The 15,667-nt window shown below is 43.1% G+C and overlaps 1 protein-coding gene across 2 annotated transcripts in view; it reads left to right on the top strand.

Annotated features, from left to right (window-relative positions):
* The window catches only part of IL17RD (interleukin 17 receptor D), a 44,276-nt gene that overhangs the window by 5,203 nt on the left and 23,406 nt on the right, over positions 1–15,667 (top strand). Inside the window, exon 1 of one of the 2 annotated variants that reach the window (XM_065845887.2) lies at positions 9,270–9,426. The exons of the other annotated variant lie outside the window; for it this stretch is intronic. Within the exon in view, the coding sequence (XP_065701959.1) occupies positions 9,316–9,426 (111 nt within the window). The 5' untranslated portion in view covers positions 9,270–9,315. Of the gene's footprint in view, positions 1–9,269; positions 9,427–15,667 lie in introns of those variants that run through there. 2 annotated transcript variants of the gene reach the window in all.

The raw sequence follows: 15,667 nt of genomic DNA, 5'->3' as shown, positions 1-15,667 counted from the left end.
TAGATTTCGCTGCCTGAAACAGATTGTTTGTCACGTTGGAGTTTAAATAGCTTATTTATAAAGAGTATGATCTTTTTATTAAGAACATAATTTTTAGAAAAAGGTATCTCAAATGGAAGGGCTACTATTCAACTGACTGCTCAGTTTGAAGAATTGTTTGGTTAAAAGAAGCTGAAAATTATAATATTTTAATAGAATATTTTAATTTAGGATATTTGTCTATTTACTACTTCAACTTGGATATCTCGTCTCTTGTCAGTGTAAGTATTCCAGTTATGGAACTTGTGCTATTATCTTTTAATGACAGAATGCAGCATTTCACAGCATCAAATCAGTTGGGACCAGACCAGGTATCCAGATTCTTGTCATTAATTTTAGGGTGTTGAATTCATTTTTATCAAGCAGTCCACGAAAGTTAATTATCCTCCTATTTGATACTCAGTCTGAAGGGCAGCCGTATAAAAACCAACCCAAACCGCAGCTCTTGCTGGCCAGGGTGCAGGAAGGGTTGGTGAGGGTGGGTTCCGCTGTTCCCTGTTCAACAGAGCTCCGAGTGCTTGTTTGGAACGCTGGTGTCCTTCAGTGAGCCTTCAGCCCCAGGTACCCACCAGAGACACGTTCTACATGGACCCAGCTGTGCACACAAAGTATCAGTTTGTGTTAGGCTGATGGCTCTGCTGAAGCACTGACTTGAAAGGACATTTCAATCTGTAAACTAGGGAGAGGAAATTATGTGAGTGCTTATGACACTCAAATTGTTTTTATCTAATTCAGAGTACAGATCTCAGGCGAACTATCCCATGTTGAAGGAATGTTTAGCGACTGAGCTATGATGTTGGTTTCCACATTTCCTGTGGAAACAGCTTTGCTTTGTACAAATTACGTTGGTATTCACTGGAGGAGGAATTTTGAGCCCAAGTCTTCAATCTCCACACCCAAGCCAGTGGGCTTGTTCAGTCTGACACTCAGCTCCGTGAAGTCAGGACACTGACGACATGGAAGTCACTGGATCATTGTTAATACAGGCTAAATGTAAATAGCAGAAAAGGAGGGGGAAAAAACCCCATAGATTCTTGTGGGGTCTTAGTAGTGCAAATACTGTCAGGTTGTTCTTCACTTGCACTTTCTTGTTTAATAATACTAAGATGGCAACAGGTTGATTTTTGTTCTGGCATGTTACGGTCAGTGTAGCATCGTCTCCAGAAGAGGCGGGCATTAAGGTTTTCAAGAGCTGTCTCTGCTGCTTCCAGACAGTTTCTGATTCCTCTGTCTCTTCTAACTTGTGTTCTTTCTTAGGGCATGTCCAGATGGTTCAGTTGTACTTACATAATGGATGATTTAATGTATCTTTGCTGAATGGTTGCAAGGTATTGTGAAATGCAGTTAGTTTAGGATTTTCTGAGATAAGATCATACCTTTTATATCGTGAACAAACCAAGTTTGCTCTTCCTTTCTTGACACTTATATCTGTGATATCTGCTGTCCTATAGAATGAAAGGTAAGTTTGGGAAACGTGGTGATTGAAAGAACTTAATATTATGTAGTTTCATATTAGGAAAAGCTAAGGGAAGGATGATCTTCCTTCTTTGATATTTGGATGATAGGTTGAGATATAAGAGATGGTGGGTTTTGTTTGTTTGTTTTTAATCTGTATTTTCTGAAAAATACTACTGAAAAGCTACATTACTTTAGAACAAGGCTTCAGGAATTTGCCATTTTCTGTCTTTAACTTCAGGGGCTCATTGCCTTCATTTTATAGAATCCCTAACATCTAGAATTGCTTGACTTTGTCATTTTCATCCTAAGTTGGTTTTCCAGGAGCAAAGTTTTATCCAATATTGAAATGCTAATTATTCATGACTAATTAACATGACTAACTGAACTTCTTTGTATCCTGCTTTCAAAAATACTTAGGAAAATAGTCACAAATGAAGCACTTTAAATGTACTGAAATCCATGAGGAATAGTTCTTAGAGAAATCGAAATCTCAATTCAGATACCCACCTGATCTGGTAAAGGTAAAGACAATACTGGGAATGCTTGAGTTCAATTTTGTTTTTCTTCTCACCTCAAAACATACATTGCCCGTAGTTTAACCTCCTTGCAGGTAACTTGACACTATTGTCTGCTTTATGGTGGCAACAAGGTTTCCAGCAGCAACAGATTAGACTAATCTGTGCAGATTGATGCTAAGAACCTCAGTCTATTATCTGGCAAATACCTAAATACGCCTAATGTCTCAAGTGACAGAAGTCTGACAAAGCAATTTAAGAGAAGGAGTAGAATAGTTGCAGAATAATAAAGGCGCCAGCCCCAGTATCCTGCTCCCAATTAGCGGATGTTACCCTAAGGATGATGGTGTGAGGTACTAAGAGTGCAGCACGTAGTGCTGAGGACAAAGAGTTTAGCAGCATAATTGCAGTATTTGCTTTATCTTGGCTTAGCTTGCTCTTGCAAAGTAAGTGCATCAACACGTTACAGGAGAACCTGTAGCTTTACATTTATACCTGCTTTGACCAGCATGGATTCCAATTGCGGCCATCACTTTCCCGAATACAGCTGATTTTTTTCCATCTTAAAAATTAACAGTCTGGACTTCACAGGATTTTCTAATCTTGTACTTCCTGATAATGTGCAGATTTCTGGGCTACCTTGGTAATGTAATACATGTAATATGTAATGTTATATGTCTGGGCACAGCCAGCCCAAATAACAGTAGGGGATGAGTCAGAAGAGGCCTCCATGCATCCTGAAACTGCTGAAATCTGGTCCCACTCCGGTTTCGCATACTGTGCCTGGCAGTCTTTCTGTTTATCTGCCCTTCAGAACAGCGATCGGAAAATTCGCGGTCTTCTTGGTTTGTATTCTGACTTAATTGTGATTTCACACACTGTTAGTTTTTTAAATTGTATTACATCAGCCATGGTAATACTCCAGAATATCTTGGGAATCAATTTTTATGAATGATGCCGTATTAAGGAAATCAGGAGATAGCGGATCAAGTATTCTGAATTAAAGATTGTTGGCTATATATTAGCTGCATCTTAACCACTTTGTTTTTTCATGTTAAATCAGACTTCGCATTCATGAATCTTGTAGCGATGATAATGGCCTGTGGTTGAAATGCCTCTACGAATGCTGGGCTGTTTTGCCCTCTTGTGGCCGGATTTTATAACTGCAGTCCCACGCGTTAATTCACTTTGAGTGAAATCTGCAGCCCTGTGTTGAGGCTGCGAGTGGATGGGAGCGCCCGCAGGTGGCTGCCTGTTGTGGCTGCCTGTTGTGGCTGCCTGTTGTGGCTGCCTGTTGTGGCTGCCTGTTGTGGCTGCCTGTTGTGGCTGCCTGTTGTGGCTGCCTGTTGTGGCTGCCTGTTGTGGCTGCCTGTTGTGGCTGCCTGTTGTGGCTGCCTGTTGTGGCTGCCTGTTGTGGCTGCCTGTTGTGGCTGCCTGTTGTGGCTGCTGCACGAACTTTGCGACCAGATTTATATTGTACGTACATACAAACGCTTGGTGTTGGGCCTGATTTTCAAAAGTTCTGAGTGGTCAATATTGCTCTGAACCCAGTGAAAGTTGATGGGTGCTTAATATTTTTGATAATCTGAGCATTTATTAATAATTAGCTATTACCTATAAGAATTCAGTTTTGGGCAGCCAACCTTGTATCTAAATTTATTTATAGAGCTTTCTTGAGTATTTGTTTATAAGGCTGCCTGACATAGTCCATTGGTGGTAGCAGAATCGTTTTATATTCCAGAAAACATTTGACAAAGTAGCCAGTAATTCTAAAAAAAAAACCCAACAAACCCCAAAACCGAAAAACCAAAACCCCAAACTGATAGCGTAGAACTTACAATGACTTCTGGTACAATTTCTACTAATACAGCTCCTCCATGGTAATAAATAGAATGCTGACAATGCGAAGGTTTGCCATGCAGAAACACTTATTGCCACCAGACGTTTCATTTATCGTCATTTTATCACATTAGAATGATAAGAAATGACGTGGTGCTGTTTAAATACCGTGCATTTCTTAACCGTTTGTCTTGCATTTCAAAGTGGTCAGTCAGGGTAAGATATTAATAAAATACTTAGTATCCACGTTAATTTCTTTCTTAATTCAGATAACTGGAAGTTGCCAGATAGATATTTGGATAAGAGGCATTCACTGAAATGCAGTTCTCTCACTCGAGCTGGAACAGCATCTTGTTCTGGGCTCCAGGATGTGGCTATCTGACAAAATAATTGCCAACTGCTCTAATTAATCTTGACAAGGGAAGTCGTGGGGCAGCGTTGTAATGAGGCCCCAGCACTGCCCTGGGACTGCAGCGGCTGTGGCTGGAGACTTGGGAAACTTCGCTTCTGTGCAAACCTCCTGTTCTTGTAGACATTCTTGTTTAAATGAGAACACGCTGCCAGTCTTTCCATTCTTTCCTCTCTAAATGTTTGGTCCCAGGCAATAAGCTGTAACACAAATTAGAGTTTAGTAGGAGTGGTGTTTTCAGTGACTGTTACGATTATAATCTAGTTAGAAACAAATGATAATGATCTATTATAACTTATACTAACATGGCTTAACTTTCTATGTAAGTATTAACAAACCTCGTCCATTGTGTTTGATCACTCTATTAGCTGCATATTGATTTTGGTCTTTCCAGAATAAGCAGGTAACTCAATCCCAGTACCCGACTGCTTCCGATTTTTGTTTTAAAATAATTTGCCAGACTGCAGATGAAAAGAACCTCGGGTTCGTTTGAGAGGCAGAGCTGCCGGCAACCACTGTCATTGTGAACAGGGCCCTTCTTCTCTTTTATAGCCCAGTCTTGTAGAACTGCTGTGGATTCTTTTGTAAATCTACTTTAAAAGTGTTTTAAAATTCTTCTCTGAAATATTACGCGTCTAGCATAGAAATAACAATTGCAATTTCCATATGCTTCCAGCATTTGTATTTTCTTTTGTTTGTGTATTTCCCTTAGCGGGAGTAGAATCGAGATGCTATTGCCAAAGTGCTTTCCAGTCTTCTTCCATAATGGTTACACAATACAAAGATTTATTTTTTTAAATTATTCCAGTCATGTTCCTATTGTTCTGTAATGGTATCTGTTGCTAATGACTCCATGCATTTTAATTACAAAAATCTTGCAAACATTTTCTTTAGCATTAATTATCCGTAGCTTTTGGCCTCAAATGACAAACGATGTCACCCTGAAGTGCTTGAGCAAATCGCTCTCCCTGCGTGAAATGGGAAGGGGTTTAAGGCTCAGTGTGTGCTCAGTGAGGGGTCCCTTGGTGTGTGCTGGGATTAGTTTTGCAGACATTGCCACAGGATGCTCTTGAATTTCAGAACAGACTTAGGTCAGGGTTGCTCCTCCACCCCCTTCCCCATATTCCCCTGCAGAAGGAAAATGACAAATTGTGGGGATGGAAAGTGTTATGTTGTAGAAGGGAAGGGCTGAGATGAGAAGTAAAACCGAGAAACTCTTGTAAATACATTATTCCTAGCATTTATTTGAGCTGCATTGTGGGGATCTTGGTTTGCATTTTTAACAGTTGATTGAGATGAAATGCCTACATTGCAGAAAAATATAGCTTTAAAATTGACCGTTAAAAATTATTGAATTGTTGCTAAAGAACAAAAGAGATGCAGTTGTTGGTTTGGAATATTTCTAGTTCAGCAGCATTTACATTGAAAAGTGACTCCTCCGTGCAATTTTTAATTTTCGTTGCGTTACAAACCGCTTTTTCTCTGCAAGTGCAGTTTCGTGTTACAGCAAATGCAGTGGAGAGCAGCCTGCTGCCCAAAGCCGCGCTCCTGCCCTGCTCCCCCTCTCCTCCGAGCCAGTTCCGCAGCTTTGGGAGTGCATTTGGTGGCACATCAGTAAACGGAATCATCTCACAACTGAGCTGTCTGCTCCTTTACTATATTCATATGGATAAACAGATGCAAAACTGAACGGAAATACAGAGGGAGAGTTGACACGTGAGTGCAAACCTCTTCCAGCAGAACAAGTCGGCCTGTGTACAATGCAGAGGACTGTGGGGTCTGGGGAGCTGTAATACTACATGAAGATTTACAGCTGTGAATCACTGATAAATGGTTATTTTGATGGTGATCGGAGGTAATTTTTGTATAATGACTGTTTGGTTTATTTCAGTCAGTTCCTTTTCAGCCTAGCTTAGATTTGATGCTAACTTGAGCCTTTAGGAATATAGGACTGAAACTTCCTTGGTAATTAAGTGCAATTTCCTGTAGAAGACATTAAGTCATCCAGAAAGGTCACAATACCATTCACTCCCTACTCTCTGAACTCTACAAGCCTCAAAACATCCCCAAATACCTGAGGACAGACGTGAGATTTTAGGAAAAAAAGCTAAACCATGAGAATGCGACATAAAAAAGTGAGCAGGAGAGAAATATTACTGCCTGCATGCTACAAGGGATTCTGCGAGGTTTCGCTTATTCAGCGTTAGGGACAGGATGCTTCATTTCAGGACTTGTTTTAAGGCATCTGGATACAGAAGTGGCTGCCAGCGTCAAAGCAGAGTTCAGCTGTGTGATTCCACTTTCAAGTCCCATCTGGACGCAGCGGCAGCTGCTCCTGAAGTGCCGGTGGCTGTGTGGACACAGCAGGAGGAGCTGGCTCGGGACAACTGGAGCTGTTCTGGGGGCTGGACCTGCGCTCCGTGGCCCACACTGCTTTGAGCACCCACTGGTAATGTCAGGATGACCTTAGGGAGGAGAGTGTGGGTCTATAGAAAACAGCAAATTAAAAGCAAAACCCGCTACACCCAGGGGTCTCTTCCTGTCTTGCTAAGGGGCAGAGCCTTTCCTGACTCCAAATCTAATTACAGGTTTAGCCCTGGGCGTGTGTGCAAGACATAAAAGCAGGCGTCTTTATGACTCTGTGCTTAAGTTTCCCCATCTATAAAATGGGCATAGTAATGCAGATTTTCCTTTCAGAACTGAGAGTTTTTATTGAATTTTTGGCAACTTTCTCAAGGCCTAGTGATTTAAAAGTTGCCTTGAAGAAATATAACAGCTGATAGATTTGATTCAAATTTCAATGTCATGTTATGGTCTGGAGTCAGTGTCTTGTCAGCTGATAATCTTTCACTTGAGCTTAGCCAGATCTTTTGAAACTATGGCATGTTATAATATGAAGAGTCCATCTGTGTAGAATTTTTGGGACCCTTGACAGTGGTGGGAGTGTTCATGCCCTTGCTGAGAGTGTCCACATCCATTTCATACTTCCTAATTTTGTTCTTAAGCTTTGATAACGGAAGATCTTTCTTTCTCCTTTTTATGTTTCGTTGTTCATTCCACAGGTAAACCATCCGCATGTAAACAGGACACTTTAGTATAAGTGGCTATTTTCAAGAGATCTGGTTTTCCACCATCCAGTATCTGCCCAGTGAAGTTGGAGAAGACCCTCACATCGCGGCTTTTCTGTTCTGGCATCTTATTTGTGCTTCTATGGAGAACAAGGTGGCGCTTTGTGATTCCAGACCTGTCAGAGGTTTCTGAGATGCCGCATTCTGTCTGCTCATCCTCCGTCTCTAACGGTGCGCGGTGTGTAGAACAGCAGTGTGATGCTGCAATAGTCGCAATTGACTCAGCTGAACACTTTTTGGTGCTTTCTGGCTCCACAGTGAGCTGTTTTCATAACTCCTGCTGCAGTCAAGTTCAGTCTCTCTTGGGAGAGATTTCAGTGCTAGAAATATGAAGTATGGATGGAGCGTACAGCTTCCAAGTCTAAGAAGGATTTTTTGCTGAACGATATAAAAATTTGGTAGGGAATTTTTAACCATATTGTCAGAAATAGGAACTGCTGGGTTCTTACTGTTCCCTCCATCTGGGAACAGCTGCTCAGAAAGGGGAAGGAAAAAAATGCGTTCTTTAGCTTTAAGCAAGAAGGGAGAGTGGCAACCAAAACCAGCTGTACATTGCATGATACTGATACCCGTGACTTTTGGATATTATGCATTCTATACTATTTGGAAACAAGAAACTGCTGTAGAAAGGACTAAAGTGCCTACAGAAAAGCAGAGTCCTCCCAGTTGCTTTTGCCCTTGTGTTAGCTAGCAGCGGTGTGGAGATTCCAGCTAAAGATGTTAATTGATTCCCACCTCTCCCCTACCCTTTTCCACGAAAGATTTCAGTGGAAATTCTAAATGCATTCAAAGCAGTGAAATATTTCTGTGTCCGGTCAGTTCGTTTATGTTAGTAAGCTGGACATGGTGGCAGGATGAAGATATTTCTTTTCAGATGTGTCACTTTGTTATTAGCTCAAGCTGAACTATCGGGAAGAGGGCATCAACAGTGATTTTGTCAGATCGCATCTTTGCTAAGTTTGAGGTGCTGGTAAATAAGACCAAGCATTTTGCTGCTTTCTGGGTCCTACTGGTGCCCCTGGCAGCTGCCGCTGTGCCACGGTGGCTTCATGCACGTCAGTCTTGTTGGTGCAGTGGCACTTCTCTCTTACCTGTGGGAAAAGAAGCCAAAATCCACGGGTTACCGTGGGCAGCATCCAGCTCCATAGTGCAGTAACTGGATCAGTGATATACATTGGGAAGGGCGATACGGTGTTTTCCAGGAAGGCCACATGAACCCGCCACTGTCCTTGGGGAAAGGTGCCAGTGTGGGGATGCATCCCAACAACTCCCAGCGCTACCTTGGCCAAGGCTGCTGGGTTTGCTTTCTGGTTCTTCATTTGATTTAATGAAATATAACAAGGGCAAGTGTAGAGTCTCACATCTGGGCAGGAACAACCCCAGGCTCCAGTATAAGTTGGGGAATGACCTATTAGAGAGCAGCGTAGGGGAAAGGGACCTGGGGGTCCTGGGGACAGCAGGGTGACCATGAGCCAGCACTGGGCCCTTGTGGCCAGGAAGGCCAATGGTACCTGGGGTGGGTTAGAAGGGGGTGGTCAGTAGGTCAGAGAGGTTCTCCTGCCCCTCTGCTCTGCCCTGGGGAGACCACCCCTGGAATATTGTGTCCAGTTGTGGCCCCTCAGTTCCAGAAGGACAGGGAACTGCTGCAGAGAGTCCAGCGCAGCCACCAAGATGCTGAAGGGAGTGGAGCATCTCTCGTGTGGGGAAAGGCTGGGAGGAGACCGAGGGGTGACTCACTAATGGTTATCAATACACCTGTGTTCAGATGGGGCGGTCGCTTCGGGGGCGGGAGAGCGGCGGCTCCGGGGGCGGGGGTCCCCCCGCCCCCGGAGCCGCCGCTCTCCCGCCCCCGGAGCGGCCGCCCCCGGCCGCGCATGCCCCGCCGGCCCCTCCGCCCCCGGTTCCCTTCGCTCCGCTAATTCAGACCATGGCAGCGGGGCTGCGTTTCGGCTCCTTCCTCCTCCTCCTCACCGCTCCCCGGCTTTCTGGAGCAGCCGGCGGCCGGAGGGGCTCAGCATCCGATGCTTGCGGAGCGAGGGTGAGTAATGGGCGATGTTTCCCCACTTTGCATCGGTGGAGTTTTTGCAGATTGATTTTTTGGAGGGGGGTTCTGAGAGTTTTCCAACTTGGGGGCTTTTCTGCTCCGGGAGGCGTTTACCGGGAGGGGGGATTTGTTGGTTTCTCGCATGTTTGAGCAGAAAAGTGACTCGGTCGCTCAGCGGGTCCGGTGGCACCAGCGCTCTGCCCTTCCCCGAGCAGACCTGGGGGAGAAAAACCATCACTTGGGCTTTGTTATTTTAATGATTCGAGGCCGGCTTGGGCTCTGAGCTCCAGGCCTGATCGTTACATAGAGGATGTAGGAAATTTGGGGGAGGGGGGAGGAAGGTGATAAACATTTTGTTACGAGTCTTTGCCTTTTGTTCCTGTTTCTGGCGTGTTTTGCTGTCAGGCTTTTCTTGATCGCTTTTCCTTCTTTTTTGGATAGTTTCAAACAACTTTCGCGTTGTGTGTTTTGTTATTTCCTCTCTCCTGATGTCTGGTTACCAATGGAGTTGAAGCGTGGGGATCCAGGACACCGGGGGGAACACAACTGACTTTGATTGCTTTTCCTTTTTGTTAGACTGTCACTAAGGATTTGCCTGGTTTCACATCAGCTCTTTTGAGAATGTTCCTGCAACACACAGTTCAGAAGTTTGTGGGGCATAGTTTAGCAAGGTGAAAGCATTGGAAAATGTGTAAAAGAAGAGTGTGGAAAAACAAACTTCAATCTGTTGAAGGTTTAGACTCCCATATCAGGTCTTTTTAACTGAGAATTAGGAATAAAATGTGTTGGCTCAGTGTGTCTGTTGTGTTTCACCAGGAGCAGGCAGGATAGTCCACATGCTCATAATGACCACTGCACATATTTCTGTCAAGTTTTCTATCAGCTGTTAAGCAAATGATTGCTATTAAAAATCATAACACTGGATGGGTGTATTTTGACGTTTACAGAGATATGCAGAAGCAGTTTGTATTGGTTTGACTTTTGCTTACGTAATTGAGGTCGTTGTGTTTATTAAACCTGCATGTACCATAACATCCAGTTAGTAACACAATTATTTTGACTGGCTTTTGGATCAGTAAGTTACACTCTTTCCAATTAGCATAAACCCCTCTTTGTCTTTATTGCTCACAACGTGTAACACTTTAGCTGGTTAAATATTTGTACTACTTTCTGCTTTTATTATATTTTCAGCTGCAAGTTCAACCTTCCCTAGCCAATGTATGAGATATCTTGTCTGATTGTTCAGTTATAATTTCATAGTGTGATTTTCTAATACCAGTTCTGCGTATGATTGCCTGTGTAATCCGGGCAGGGCAGCATTTATCGGAGTCCTGGCTGCAGGATGGGACCTATTGTCCCAGTTATGCGCTATTTATCTTGGTCTGCATGTAAGTTCTGAGTAGACTTGACACACGATTAAATGAGCGATGGCCCCTCTAACACATTGTCTGCTGTGGAGCGGGGTTCCCTTTGAAGTCGGACCGTGTAGGAAGTAAAAAGACTATTTGCTCTATTAAAATTCCTTGGTATTTCCTCTGTTTAACCACAGGCCACTTCCCCTCTGCCACTCTGAGCCCTGCAGGGACACTGACTGATTGAAAAGACACAAGCCCTGCAGGGATTGTATCCTATTCAAACAGATATTCTTACTGCAGTGGTGTCTAATTAATGTGTGTTAAGGGCATGAATGAATCTTAACGTTCTACATAAAGTAAAAATGTCTAGCAAACGTTAAATGAAGCAGTTGAATTGAGGTAATTCTCAGTGGCGTAAATACGCAGTCTAGACAAATGTGAATTAACTTTTAATAGTTGTTTAAGGAGAAATAAGATGTGGAGAGCTGGCTGTCTGTATGTGTATTTAGATACACCCAAGTTGGATATTTCCTCTGCTAAACGTGTGGTACACTTCCCATCCCCATGAATCTTTTATTATTCTCTGGGTGTTGTTTTTGAACTCCGTTTTCCATCTTGCTCCGTTTATACAAGCAAGGATCATTTTCCTTTCACTCCACAAAATACAGTTTCAAGTTTCCTCATTATTTGGTAGCAGTAAAAGCTTGACTTGATGAGCATATTCCTGGACTACGGGTGAAAGAATGGGATGAGGAGGTATTTGAAGCTCCTGAAATGATTCTTAGTAGCTGACATTTTTAAAACTAAAGTATTTGGATTTGATTATTTATTTCCTTATTTTACAGCTTCCAGCACAAAATATATGCCAAAAGAATCACCTTCTTTATGAATACTTTGTCTTACAAGCTCAACATAAGACTGCAGCAGGAAGACAGTTAATATCAGGACAAATAACGACTTTACTGTTGCGAAGAATTATCAGTGATTTCAACGGATCCAGGATTTTAGGGTTTGGGTTGACTTTGAAGTCTAGGGTTTCTTTCACTGATGTTTAACAGAAATGTTAATGTATTCCTACACTTAATGTTTAAGGTAGAATATTTCCTTAAAGCAGAATAGCGTTGCAAAGTAGCTTTCCGTATGGATGGCCTTGCTGCATGGTATGCATACCTGTATCCAGAAAGAATCCACCAGGGAAGGGCCTCTTCCCATCCAGGATACGTTTGTCCACATGGGGAGCTGTTCTGGAAAAGCAGTCTCTGAATGGTTTCCTCCCGTAAACAAGCCATGAGGGGCACAGGGAAGACAGAGCTGGGCTCTGGTGGTGATTTGAATGTATTTCAGATTCATTTATTCGGTGTTAAACACATGAGCAACTTTACTCTCCAGTTGTTTTGTAGATTCTAATGGGACTGCACACATGAGTAATTTTTTTCATATACTTAATTCCTCTGCAGTTCCTGGGACTGAACCGCGTTCAGTAGAAAGCTTGAATTTAATGAGACTGCATGATGAGAAAGAATAAATAACACAGCATTGTAGCAAACATCTTTCCCAAACATCTTTGCTATGCAAAGCTCATCAGACATACCAGGGGCTCTGTTCCTTGAAGCTCTCCCAGCGTCATCTTCTACGCTCTTTATTTAAGGAGCTTTCGAAATGATTTCCTTTTCCCTTTGTCAGCAGGACTCTGGAGGTGAAGGTGCCCGTTTCCTGCTGTCTCGTTTTCCTTTAGGCTCATCCTGCTGTGTCCCCACATTTATCTCCTCGAGCATCCTTCCCAACACACACTCATTCTCTACAGCCAGGGTTTTTCGAAGCACAGAGCTAAATCATGCTGAAATAATTTTCCCAGCTCAATGTATGTTTTAGGAACTTTATTTAGGAGGATGAATACCTTGTGAAACTGTAAGAAATAATTTACTGGAGTTTAAATTCCTCCTTTGATTTCTTACTCTTCCTACAGGTAAAAAAAAAAACCCAAATTTTCTCTTGCAGAGTATTTAAAATTTGTGAAGGAATTGGGCAGAACCAGCTGAGCTGAAGCCCAGGGGAGGTGTCGGTGTCTGCCAGTGGGGCTGCATTAACCCGGGTCGGCTCCGGACCCGCATTAACCCGGGACGGCTCCGGACCCGCATTAACCCGGGTCGGCTCCGGCGCTGCTTGAAGCTCTGCACACCAGCTGCCAGTGGTTCTGTAGCCTCCACTTTTTCTTAATGTTTAGAATCACTGGATTTCTCTCCACCTGCACGTAGAACAAGGTGACAGCGTTTGAGCATCAATGAGATGTCACCTGCAGCTCAGTGTGTTTCCCTGTGACGCCGGCAGCGCGTTGGGCAGGGGCAGCCGTGCTTGGAGGTGTCTGCGGTGCTTGGCGTCGCTCAGAATTTGGCTTCAACATCACTCCAGGATTGGGATTTTCTCGTTTGATTTATCAAGTAATGTAGCAAAGAACGTGACCCCGTTTTCACTCTGATGTCCGAAAGCGTTGGTGTCAGTCTGCCTATCCGAGTTTGTGTAAAAATGCACAAAGCAGCCCCAGAATGTGAGTGTTTAAATAAGCAGACGAGTGTTTCTTCAAGAAGTACCAGGCCACAGGGTTTAAATGCTGTGTTTTCAGAATGAGCATCCAACGCACAGTGGGACTGTGATGCTGATTTACAAGCTGTTGACCTAACAAGGTTTCTGCATCTGAAATCTCTCCAAACTGTCCCAGCTTTGATGAATTTCCCCTCTAGACCATGTCCTACTTTAGATCACGTCAGACTCCAGTCCCTGCCTCCCCCAAATGTGCTGGTGTGTGAGCAGAGGCGCAGGAACTACTGAACAGGCTTGGGAATTCAAAGTCTCGAGACATTTATTTAAGAACAAGTTCCGCTTTAATAGATTAATACTGGTGAAAAGATGTTAGGCAGTCATGATTAGACAATACCAGCTTTTCTTCAGTTTATTATTTGGTAATGTTAATGTAACATGGATGTAACTTAATTAAAAGTGCAACATTTAAAGGGTGTTTAATAAGGACCAGCTGTCCTTCCCAACAGATCAGTCTGAAGATGATGAATCAAGGCTTTGATGTGAACTTGCCTGCTAAATTCTGCTCAAAGGCTTCATTTTATCCATAAATTTAGCATGTTTTTGGGAAGCAAACAAGGGGACTGCGAGGCATTACTGGAGCTTTAATGCCATTTCCGATTTCAAGGGGTTTTAAGTGTATAGCTTTGGTTTTATATATACTACTGCCAGTATCATGAAGTGTATTTTAAATACATTTTTTTCCGAAATGTTGGGTTAATGCTGATGTTTCTATACCATGTGTTGTCCTTAATTTAAAAAATACCATCATGCATAGATACATCAGGCTTAGAAACAAAGTTTTCTCAAATACATGAATGTGTATTTGTTATACCCTTCTCCCTATAATAATTATGAAAGATTATTTTATGGAAATGCAACTTACAGTAACTTAAAAAGGGGACTGTGTCTAGATCAATGCCTATTAAGTACTTAATTTTAGGTTATGTGAGGCTCTAAGGATCAAAATTTAAGTGCAAGCTTGGAAAATGATTTTATCCTTTCACTCATGTAGCATTTTATAGTTGTGCGTGAGCACCCTTTATTGTCCTTATCCTTATGGATCTGATCCTGGGCCGTTACTCAGCAAGGCACTAAACCTGGTTTGGGGCACATCCCTTGTGCTGCTTATCCTGTGTGCCCAAATAAACGGGAGAGGTGGCTTTGTCCAGGTGTTGTCCCCCTCCCCGTGGGCCTGGAGGTGCGAACTCGGAGCTGTGTGTGCTGGTTGTTAATTGTTAATTGCGTTCTGTTTTCTGTAACCCTGGTGTTACGACCTGGCACCCTCTGTGCTGGAACCCTGGGCTGGCAGGAGCCATAAGGGACAAAGGAGCGTGTGGGGTTCAAAGGGCTCCAGCTCAGTGTGTGTCAGGTCGCAAGTTGCTACGCACCGTGGATATTACTCCGTGCAGCTACATTTTAAGGCTGTGATGTAGAGGAGATGATAGACACATAGTTCTGTGTGCAGCCCCGTGTTCTGCGGTTAAATGTTTCCAAATAATTGATGTCTGTCTATCTATAGGATTCTCTTACCTCACAAAATAGGATGTAACGACCATTTCTATACTTGCCGTAATACGGAAATGCCGGATTTTCCTCGTGGTTGGTGGGCGGACTTGGATTTTAATTTCTGACCTTCCCTGTGTTCTTCCCTGTCCTGTGAGTGGGGGGACTGGGTATTTCTGATTGCGCCTCTGGCCACATTCAGCTCCAGCCAAGCAATCAGTGACTCCGCTGACTTGTTTTGTATGCGGCTGTGGGAAAATTCCTGGTTGGCTGGCTATGAATTAATGAAAATCCTCCGAATGCTTCGCTAATGATAGCTCCTGTGGCTTTAAAAATGCTATTCCCTTTTTTTAATTTGAGGGAGGTCACAGAGGTTTCCAAAAAGTAAGAAAAGGAACGCAAACATCTGGTTGTGCTCTGCTGATGGCTGCTTTTGTGTGGAGAAACCTGACGGCGTCTCCTCAGCATCAAACGCGGCCAAGGGGATCCCTTCTGAGGACTCTTTGCAAGAATACGTCCCCCTCAAACTGGGCTCCCTAATTAATTTTGCCTTGTATTGTCAAATGGAGGATTTTAGTCCCCCAAACTCATAATGTGTCGCTTAAAATACACCCTGCCTTTATAAGATGAACTTATTTTTTTGAGTTTTGTATTTCTAACATAAAAATATTGATGTATGTTTCTCATATTTTCCTTTAAAGTTGTAGATCTCCAAGATGAAAACAAGGTATTAAGCTAGATTCTGGGATTCACAAAAGGGAATTTGTTTGCATGTCCATGGTGAAGTTCAGTGTCGTCTG

The sequence above is a fragment of the Patagioenas fasciata genome, chromosome 10, assembly GCF_037038585.1.
Source record: "Patagioenas fasciata isolate bPatFas1 chromosome 10, bPatFas1.hap1, whole genome shotgun sequence".
In the NCBI taxonomy this organism is placed as follows: Eukaryota; Metazoa; Chordata; class Aves; order Columbiformes; family Columbidae; genus Patagioenas; species Patagioenas fasciata.
Note: the sequence above shows the minus strand (reverse complement) of the source record. Positions and strands in the feature narration are given on the sequence as shown.